The sequence below is a fragment of the Lactuca serriola genome, chromosome 5, assembly GCF_051521515.1.
Source record: "Lactuca serriola cultivar US96UC23 chromosome 5, Lser_US96UC23_V15, whole genome shotgun sequence".
NCBI classification, from domain to species: domain Eukaryota; kingdom Viridiplantae; phylum Streptophyta; class Magnoliopsida; order Asterales; family Asteraceae; genus Lactuca; species Lactuca serriola.
Genome location: NC_136412.1, coordinates 153463413 through 153474236, shown reverse-complemented (window position 1 = coordinate 153474236; position 10824 = coordinate 153463413). Strand labels below are relative to the sequence as shown.

Sequence of the window (10824 nt, the reverse complement as noted above, 5' to 3'; positions counted from 1 at the left end):
CAGCAATATCATTGCCATTGGAATGGAAACTTCAGTCATACAAATTTACAATTTAAGACTTGATGAGGTAACTTAACTGTTGCTGTTTTTAGTGGCAATCTACACAACTCATAATTAAGATTGTGCTTATATGATGGTTTTAATAGGTCATAATCGAACTCAGAGGTCATCAGAAACAGATTTCAGGACTTTCTTTCTCACGGACTTCACTTGTTTCATCGGGAGCTGATGCTCAGGCAAGTGGGAGAAGCTACAGTTCAATTCCATAATGATCAACACCATCTCCTTGTTGTACATGAAAGTCTAATTGCTATTTATGACTACCAACTGGAGTGCTTGAGATTGGTAAATACACAGATCTCATAACTTACATATAGTTTATGAAATTGATTTTTGTAACTACTAAAAATAAATTAGTTCCATCTTCTGTCTGCGAATATTAATATTGGTTCATTGAATTAACCTTTTTTCAGTGGTCTCCAAGAGAGTCTCTTTCTGCTGCAATTTCAAGTGCAATATATTCATGCGATGGGTTGCTGTTATACACTGGATTTTCCGATGGTGCTGTTGGTATTTTTGATGCAGACAATTTAAGGCTTCGATGCAGAATAGCACCTTCTGCCTACATATCCTCATCAATTTCCAGGTATGCCATGAAAGAACTTGAAAATTCTTTTATATTATCCCAACACAAAAAATGGGAATCGTAACAATTTTTTACCTTTTCATACTCCTGAAAAGGTCTAAATGCAAGAAATAACAACTTACTTTCATCTATTTGCTTGTTATATCATCCTACTTTCATTTCTTGGAATTACAACATTGTACTTTCTGGGTTTTTTTTACTAAGGCATTATACTTTGAGTTTTTTTTTTCTTATTAGAGCATTATACTTTGAAAGTTCTAGCCACCTATTGCAGTGAAAATTGCTTTGTATTTGGATGATATACCTATAATTGGTAGATTTTTTCAAACCGCAATGTTGTAACACAGAGAAATGAATCTAAGATGGTATAATAAACAAAACACTGAATATACATTGTTATTTCTTGCATATGTAGCCCTTTTTAATATCTTTTAAGTTGTAAAGAAGCAAGATACTGGACACTTTTTAATTCTGATGTATTATTTGGCAACTAAAAGTTGATGTTAGGTTACTTGTGCTTTTTATTTGGGCAGAAGCAACAGCACCCCGTATCCTGTGGTTATTGCAGCACATCCATTGTAAACCCTTAACATTTCATTTTGAAAAGCAAGTAAAAAGTCATATCCAGTACTCTTGTGAAATCTTTTGTGTGGATGATGAGCCACCATTATGGTTTACATTGCTTAACTAATGACACATACATCGAGATTACGTATTTACATTTTGTGGCACTATTGTGACTCTTCATTCACTTGACTTATACTTTTTTGTGGATTCCAGTCGCATGTTGTTACCTAATTATAAATTATTTTTCAACACTTTAATAAACAATATAAATTAATCGTGTTAATTTCTAATTACTTATTGAAACTCAATAAATAATAAATTAATTTCCTCTTTTTTTTCTTTGCTTTTGCCTTGGGTCAAGTATGTAACTCATACATGCCTTTGTAAACCAGTTTGTAAATTACCAATATGCTGTGTAGTGTGTATTATATCCAACAACATTAACCAACGAACCTTTATGTGATTGGTGATCCTCCTCCCACATGAATCATTGGCCCAAAGTACTTAAAACTCTCCGAAGGGTGCAGAACGTGGTCACTTATACTTACATTGACTTTTTCAGTATTCTGCTCCTCGTTGAAATTGCACCAAAGATATTCGGTCTCAACAGTGTTCAAATGTATCCCGTTTTCTCCCAACCTCGTCCTCCGGTTCTTTAAACAGTACATCCCCATTTTTTGGTTGAAATTATGCACTGGTTGTGGACTTGTGGCTAAACTCTTGAAGTAGATATTAGAACCTTTGGTTCTCATTAAAACTTCGTCGTAAGAATCACTCTGCTCATAATATTTCACGAGAGTATAAAAGACTTTCGTACAACAGTTACGGAAATGAAATGTTACAATGGTTTATATACAATTCTAGAAAACAATTACAAGAATTCCATATCTAAATCATATGAATTCTAGAAAACTTAAGTTTACAACTTATTTAAAAAATGAAAGACACGTTTCAAATGGTAGATGACGCTTTTTCAGAGGCACCGAGCCACCCCAACCTGGATTTGTTAAAGATCATCACTAGCCCAATAAAACAAATATTATTTAGAAGACTTTAGCTTGTTCTAGAATGCTCTAGAAGATTCGAGAACATTATGGAAGACTATGGAAGACTCTGGAATATACCGGAAGAGTCTAGAATACTCTAGAACGACATGGAAGACCCTGGAAGGATATGGATCATTCTAGAAGACACTGGAGCAACCTAGACCTCTCCAGAACATGGTAGAACGTTCTAGAAACATATGGAAGCATGTAGAGTATGTTAGATAGTTCTAGAGTTATCTAGTATGTAGTAAGTGTATGCTAGTATCTAGAACCTTCCTAAGAGGCCTATAAATAGGTATGGAGCTCATTTGCTCCAAACCATCCAAGAAAGCCTCAAAGAAAGCAAAGTGTGTAGTAGTCTCACAAAGTGTAAGTTCTCCTTAAGTGTCTTAATAAAAGTCTTGTTGTTTCCCATATAAAAGAGTCGTGTTCAACAATCTGGTATCAAAGCAAGGTTTCTTGATAGTGAGAACGAGTGATTCTCGTTGTATGGTGAGTAGTTTGTGACTCTGCAAGTTTAGTATCGAAACTAGCTTGTTTGGTATTACCGAGGTACTGCCAACACGATGGGTGATCTCCAAGTCGTCGGAGGAATCAAGAAACTCAACAACAACAACTACAAAACGTGGGAAACATGTATGAAGTCCTACTTACAAGGACAAGATCTATGGGAGGTCGTTGGTGGAAGCGAAACTACGCCACCAGAGGAAGACGTTAATGGTGCTTTACGTAAATGGAAAATCAAAGCAGGCAAAGCAATGTTTGCCTTGAAGACCACAATCGAAGAAGAGATGTTGGAGCATATTCGGGATGAGAACACCCCGAAAGAAGCTTGGGATACGTTTGTGACGCTTTTCTCAAAGAAGAATGATACGAGACTACAACTTTTGGAGAACGAGCTATTATCAATCTCACAACGTGACATGACGATTGCTCAATATTTCCACAAGGTCAAGTCGATATGTCGGGATATTACTGAACTAGATCCGCAATCCGTCATTGCAGAAGCTCGAATGAAGAGGATCATTATCCATGGACTGAGGCTGGAATATAGAAGCTTTGTTACTACTGTACAAGGATGGCCCGCTCAACCATCACTTGTAGAGTTTGAGAATTTGCTGGCTAGCCAAGAAGCTATGGCTAAGCAAATGGGAGGCATCACGCTGAAGAGTGAAGAATAAGCACTCTACACAAGTAAAAGTCGGAGGAATTTTAAGCCACCTCCTAAAGAAGGATATAAAAATGCTGACAAAGGGAAGAGTCAACCAGGAACCTCACAACCATGGAGATCTCAAAAGACCGACAATAAGAGTTCTCGGGGGAGGAGGTTCGAAGGCAACTGCAACAACTGTGGAAAGTGGGGCCACATGTCCAAGGATTGTTGGTAAAAGAAAAATTCTGTGGAAAGCAATGTAGTAACTTCCAAAAAGGAAATAGAGGATGAATGGGATGCTGAGGCATTATGTGCCATAGAAGAAAATGAGTTGGCACTCATGACAATGATGGGAGAGCGTATCAACTATGAAAATGACTGGATCATTGATTCAGGATGCTCCAATCACATGACTGGCGATCAGAACAAACTACAAGACGTGAAGGAGTACAAAGGGAGTCGCATGGTACTTACAGCCAATAATGCACGACTTCCAGTTGCTCAGATTGGAAAAACGACGATCATGCCTGGTAATAAATCTGACATGGTGTCACTACATAATGTGTATCACGTGCCAGGTATGAAGAAGAACTTGTTGTCAGTATCGCAACTAACATCGTCAGGCAACTACGTCTTGTTTGGCCCACAAGATGTGAAGGTCTATCGAGATCTTAAAATATCAGAAACGCCAACAATGGAAGGACGAAGAGTGGAGTCCGTTTATGTGCTCTCCGCAGAGTCTGCCTATGTAGATAAGACTCGTAAGAATGAGACAGCAGATCTATGGCATGCACGGCTGGGACATGTTGGTTATCACAAGTTGAAGGTAATAATGGAGAAATCCATGCTCAATGGCTTACCTCGACTTGAAGTTAAAATAGATGTTGTTTGTGTTGGATGTCAGTATGGTAAAGCTCATCAATTACCATACAAGGAGTCAAATTTTAGAGCAAAGAAGCCACTAGAGTTAATTCACTCAGATGTGTTCGGTCCAGTCAAGCAGACATCAGTTAGCGGGATGCGGTACATGGTGACGTTCATTGATGATTATTCGAGATATGTGTGGGTTTTCTTCATGAAAGAAAAATCTGAAACATTCTCAAAGTTTCTAGAATTCAAGACAACGGTCGAAGGAGAAGTGAGAAAGAAGATTCGGTGTCTACGCTCAGACAATGGAGGAGAATACACCTCAGAAGAATTCAATCGCTATCTAAAAGAATGTGGTATACGTCATCAATTCACATGTGCCAACACACCTCAACAAAATGGTGTAGCTGAGAGAAAGAATCGACATCTTGCAGAAATTTGTCGAAGCATGCTACACGCGAAGAATGTCCCAGGAAGATTTTGGGCTGAAGCAATGCAAACTGCTGCCCATGTGATCAATAAACTTCCCCAACCAAGGTTAGGTTTCATCTCACCATTTGAGACGCTATGGAACATGAAACCTACTGTTAGCTACTTCCGAGTATTTGGCTGCGTTTGCTACGTATTTGTGCCTAGTCATTTACGTAGCAAGTTTGACAAGAAAGCAGTCAGGTGTATATTTGTTGGATACGACAATCAAAGAAAAGGGTGGAGATGTTGTGATCCAACAAGTGGAAGATGCTACACTTCAAGAGATGTAGTGTTCGATGAAGCATCTTCATGGTGGTCCTCAGAGAAGAAAGTACTACCAGACTCGGAAAATATTGAAGAAGTTTTAAAACAAAAGATGGGGGAGCAAACTGCACATATTTGGTCAAGTGTTGATACACCTGAAGATCCGAGCGACACTGATGTCATTGAGCAAGAAGTAACTCAAACAAGTGATGCCGGTGAAAGGGAGCCGCCGCCTCCACAACTTCGAAGGACGGAAAGAATCCGAAAGCCTAATCCCAAGTATGCTAATGCGGCCATTTTAGAAGACGGTGTTAAAGAGCCGGAGACATATGAAGAAGCAGTTAAGAATAAAGCATGGCAGAAGGCAATGGAAGAAGAAGTTACAGCCTTAAAGCAGAATCAAACGTGGGAACTGGTACCAAGACCAAGAGATATAAAACCGATTTCCTGCAAGTGGGTTTATAAATTAAAACGATGCACAGATGGATCAATTGAAAGATACAAGGCTCGTTTGGTGGCTCGAGGGTTCTCACAACAATATAGACTGGACTATGATGAAACATTTAGTCCAGTGGCGAAGATAACTACTGTACGGGTGCTGCTAGCTCTTGCGGCTAGTAAAGACTGGAAATTATGGCAGATGGATGTGAAGAATGCTTTCTTGCATGGAGAATTAGATCGGGAGATCTACATGAACCAACCAAAGGGATTTGAGGATGCAGTTAATCCCACTCATGTGTGCAAGCTGAGAAAAGCTCTTTACGGATTGAAGCAGGCACCAAGAGCCTGGTATGGTAAGATTGCTGAATTTCTTACCTGAAGTGGTTATTCAGTTGCACATGCAGACTCAAGCCTGTTCGTCAAAGAAAAAGAAGGGAAGTTGGCAATTGTGTTGGTTTATGTGGATGACTTGATCATCACCGGGGATGACGAAAGAGAAATCCATCAAACAAGAGAAAATCTATCGGTGCGATTCCAAATGAAAGAGCTGGGGGAGCTTAAACACTTCTTGGGGTTAGAAATTGATCGTACAAAGGAAGGGTTGTTCCTCTGCCAACAAAAGTATACAAGAGATATACTTCAAAAGTTTGGCATGTTGGAGTGTAATCCAATATCAACACCAATAGAGCAAAATTCCAAGATATGTGCTCATGAAGGAAAAGAGTTGGATGATGGAACGATGTATCGACAACTAGTAGGTAGTCTTATCTACCTAACTTTATCTCGGCCTGACATTGCTTATGCAGTTGGAGTTATGAGTCGATACATGCAAAGTCCGAAGAAACCTCATTTGGATGCTGCCCGACGAATCTTGAGATATGTCAAAGGTACAATTGACTATGGTCTCTTGTATAAAAGAGGAGAAGACTGCAAGTTGGTTGGATATTGTGATGCTGACTATGCAGGAGACCATGATACCCGAAGATCAACCACTGGGTATGTGTTCAAGCTTAGGTCGGGACCAATATCATGGTGTAGTAAAAGACAACCAACAGTATCATTGTCAACCACGGAAGCGGAGTACAAAGCAGCGGCCGTAGCAGCTCAAGAAAGTACATGGTTGGTACTCCTAATGGAGGACTTACATCAAAAAGTTGACTATGCAGTACCACTTCACTGTGACAACCAATCTGCAATTCGGCTGGCAGAAAATCCAGTATTTCATGCTAGAACAAAGCATGTGGAAGTGCATTATCACTTTATCAGAGAAAAAGTCTTGATGGAAGAAATTGAGATGCGGCAGATCAAGACCGATGACCAAATAGCAGACTTGTTCACCAAAGGGCTGAGTACTGGAAAATGTGAAGGTTTTCGCTGTCAGCTTAACATGGTACGAAGAATAAGGGCTAGTGTTGAGGGGGAGTGTTAAAGATCATCACTAGCCCAATAAAACAAATATTATTTAGAAGACTTTAGCTTGTTCTAGAATGCTCTAGAAGATTCTAGAACATTATGGAAGACTATGGAAGACTCTGGAATATACCGGAAGAGTCTAGAATACTCTAGAACGACATGGAAGACCCTGGAATGATATGGATCATTCTAGAAGACACTGGAGCAACCTAGACCTCTCCAGAACATGGTAGAACGTTCTAGAAACATATGGAAGCATGTAGAGTATGTTAGATAGTTCTAGAGTTATCTAGTATGTAGTAAGTGTATGCTAGTATCTAGAACCTTCCTAAGAGGCCTATAAATAGGTATGGAGCTCATTTGCTCCAAACCATCCAAGAAAGCCTCAAAGAAAGCAAAGTGTGTAGTAGTCTCACAAAGTGTAAGTTCTCCTTAAGTGTCTTAATAAAAGTCTTGTTGTTTCCCATATAAAAGAGTCGTGTTCAACAGGATTTGCATCTGCCGGTTCAATGACAAGGACAGAACCATCAGTCATTCCAAGAGCAAACTGGTTATGACAGTATGGATGTGCTGCAATAACAACAGGATGAGGGGTGCTGTTACTGTTGCCAAGATTATAAGAATAAATAACCCAATCAACTTGTAGCCTGAAAAATAGAACATGAAGATTATGATAAGTAGATTTTAATATTGTTTCATTACAACTAAAAATATTGAAAAAGAAAAAGTGTTAGGAATCCTATTTTCTTGAGCTGGATTACATAATGATTAATTTTTCTAGTTCCTCTTTCATGGCATATACCTGGAAAGCGATGCTGATAAGTATGCAGAAGGTGCTATTCGACACTGAAGCTTCAAACTGATTGCATTAAAAACTCCAATAGCACCATCCAAAAATCCAGTAAATAATTGCAAGCCGTTACACGAATATGTCGCGCTTGAAATTGCAGCAGAAAGAGGTTCTATTGGAGACCACTACAAGAAGGTTAATTCAATGAGATACTAATCATAAATAGCAATTTCTAAAACTTGGCAAATTAAGAGATCAGCCTATTTAATTACCAATCTCAAGCACTCCAGTTGGTCGTCATAAATAGCAATTTGACTTTCATGTACAACAAGGATATGGCATTGATCATTATGGAATTGAACTTTAGTTTCCCCCACAAGTGATGATGGATGGCCAGGTGGCGACTGTATCCTTCTTAATTTCTTCTTCTCCCATCTTATCTTATCCCAGATACATATCTGCGTAATCCACTCAACACATACAAATGTGGTATTAGCTATGATCCCTTAACACAAACACATGCACGTAAATATAATACAAAAAACAACATGAATTCAATATTCTTTTCCACGCCTTAATGGTGAATATATATATATATATATATATATATATATATATATATATATATATATATACACACACACTATTTTACATCATAAAAAAAAAATTAAGCGTACATCATTGATCATCCACCACTTGCCTGAGCATCAACTCCGGATGAAACCAGTGACGTCGATGAGAAGGATAGACCTGTAATCTGTTTCCCGTGTCCTCTAAGTTCCGTTATCACCTGTTAGAACCATCATGGGTAAGATATGAGGGTACAATTCAACATGATAACTGTTAAAAAGTAAAAGCTGACGATCATATAAGTTGTAAAGGTTACCTGAGAAATCTCTAGACTGTAAATTTGTATCACTGAATCTTCCCTTCCAATAGCAATAACATTGCTTTGAGGATGGAAAGCCAGGTAGGTGGCTACAGGGGGCGGGGGCATGAAAGTTTTTATAGCCTGAAGTTTAGGCCAATCAATTAATGTAACTATTTGAAAGTGACATTCGTAATTCGTATTCCGGAATCGCATACTAAAATAAGAGCTTTTTTTAGAGGATGAATATTAATAAGGTACATTTTGTTTAGTATCTTTTTAATCATTCAAAATATATATATTGTATATTTCTAATCATTCAAAATATGATGTGTGTTTAAAAATAAACAATCAGATGAGGTGAGTGTCATTTTATTTCTATATCAAAATACATTCGGAGTTTTCATATACCAAAACCCTATAAATTATAACATATTGTGTTTATTTACTGTTATTGTCAATCACTTGTTTAATTTTATAAATATTACATATGTTTAAAATTATCAAATTATATGAGGCTTATATAAAATAAGAAAATTAAATAATGTAACCTATATAAATGATCTTTTCAAATAAAATAACCATTTTTTAGTTTTTTAAAAATAACCATTTTTGTCCCGAATATTTAATTCCGGACTACTATTCATATTATGAAATTCCTTTTTTTTTCGAAGAATGCTCCGCCCTGGTTTTATCTTCAAATTCCAAAGTTTTTTTTTTTTTTTTATAGTTTTTTATTTCCATTTTTTTAAAAGATATATCCTCACTTGTGTACGAAATGTTCATTTCAAAGTGTTTAATTTCACTGTTTTTTAATACAATGTCTGCATTTATTTACTAGTATTGTATATATTTCACATTTACTATGTTATTTAAAATTTTGTTAGATTTAAGTAAAAAACAATTTTTTTTTCTTTAAATTCTAGAAATTTTTATCGGTTTCAGACTTATTTTTGAAATACCAGACTTTTCTTTTTCTCAAAATCGGAAATTTTAGTTTGGAATCCGAAATGTTGGTCGGGAATTCAGTCGAAAATATATTTTTGTCATATAAAATGTTTTTATTTGTCCGAAGTGCCATTTCGAACCGGTAAGACTACAATAATATTAACCTTTAGTGGCAACGTCTGTCGCTACTAAATTAAGGCAAAGAAAGTGTCCGCTAATACCGTTAGTAGCGACGCATCGCCGCTAAAGGGTCATCGATGTTGGTTCGTCGTTACTGTTTCAGATGTCGCCGATATTGCTCCAAGTTGCTGTTAATGCCTTTTGTTGTCGTTAATGCAAGTGGTTATGTTTACTAAAAACAGGTTTTTTTGTTATTTTCATCAAATACACATTAAATTATGGTTATATTACTTAATTTACCTATAGCATACTTTACAAAGATGATGTTAATTTAACTAATGTCATAAAAAGCTATTAAAAGTTGTCTATGATTGGAGATGAGTTAACCTAATAACATTTTCTTTGATAAAGTTAAATGAAAATGTGACGTGGTAAACCCAAAAAAAGCTATTCTCGATTTTGATGATTGGAGATGTTGTGAGTTATCAATTATATTTGTTCAGCTCACATAACCCCCACAAACAAAGAAAACAGACCTCGAAAGTCATCATGTCGAACAAGCAGAGTTTCCCACCAGAGGCAGACATGATGTAAGAATCATCCTCCGACAATGCCATGCAGGCTTCTGACTCTTTAGAAGATTCACTCTCATTTAAATCATTACACATGACAACCCCTTTTTTTGGTTGCCACAATTTTGGGACAATAGATGCAGTTGACTGAACGAGTACAAGGAGCAATCAAAAGTCAACAACTATATATTGAAGTATGTTGATTAGAAGATTTCATGACTAACACATACCTTCCTGGTCGGATTCCATACACTTGGTTTCCATTTCCATAGCTTATGAATGCCACTTGAAGAAAGTGCAAGCAAATCTAATCCAGATTTTGTATAGATCAACTGCACAACCTAAAAACCAAACGTTTCAACGTTAAACACAATACTACCGGAACCGGCAATAGTAACTGATAAGTGCAATATAACAAGATTAACATTATAAGAATATTCCAATTACTTAATCCAATAAATGGCAATGTTTGACATTCGACTCATTTCAACACAAATGGACGGCCACTAATAGTGTAATATGGTAATGAGAAATTACATTGTTTTCTATTTTTTATACCTACAAATGTTTCTACCCAATAAAATTATGACAACTGTCATAATTCCATATTTTTTTAACTAACTCATTAAGACTATATTATGAATATATTAAATAAAAT

The 10824-nt window shown here is 36.8% G+C and overlaps 2 protein-coding genes across 2 annotated transcripts; one reads left to right on the top strand and one right to left on the bottom strand.

The window, feature by feature from the left end:
* Positions 1–2825: 2825 nt before the first annotated feature.
* LOC145049895 (uncharacterized) lies at positions 2826–3440 on the top strand. Its single transcript, XM_078998236.1, has one exon. The coding sequence runs from the start codon at positions 2826–2828 to the stop codon at positions 3438–3440; it is 615 nt and encodes a 204-aa protein (XP_078854362.1).
* A 3840-nt stretch (positions 3441–7280) lies between these two features.
* Positions 7281–10593, bottom strand: LOC145049893 (protein TOPLESS-RELATED PROTEIN 2-like). Its single transcript, XM_078998235.1, has 8 exons — positions 10546–10593; positions 10397–10498; positions 10131–10313; positions 8545–8670; positions 8359–8448; positions 7931–8116; positions 7671–7843; positions 7281–7515 (listed from the first exon to the last, which is right to left on the bottom strand). Exons 1-8 carry the CDS (start codon positions 10591–10593, stop codon positions 7281–7283), a joined length of 1143 nt encoding a protein of 380 aa, XP_078854361.1.
* Positions 10594–10824: the final 231 nt, after the last annotated feature.

What these genes read in the sequence shown, in the direction of transcription:
- LOC145049895 (XM_078998236.1), top strand. Translation starts at nt 2,826, where the DNA reads ATGGGTGATCTCCAAGTCGTCGGAGGAATCAAGAAACTCAACAACAAC.
- LOC145049893 (XM_078998235.1), bottom strand. Translation starts at nt 10,593, where the DNA reads ATGTTAATCTTGTTATATTGCACTTATCAGTTACTATTGCCGGTTCCG. An exon ending in TCGACATGATGACTTTCGAG is followed by an intron (nt 8,671 to 10,130) that starts GTCTGTTTTCTT and finishes CCTAAACTTCAG; the next exon opens with GCTATAAAAACTTTCATGCC. An exon ending in TTATCAGCATCGCTTTCCAG is followed by an intron (nt 7,516 to 7,670) that starts GTATATGCCATG and finishes TCTATTTTTCAG; the next exon opens with GCTACAAGTTGATTGGGTTA.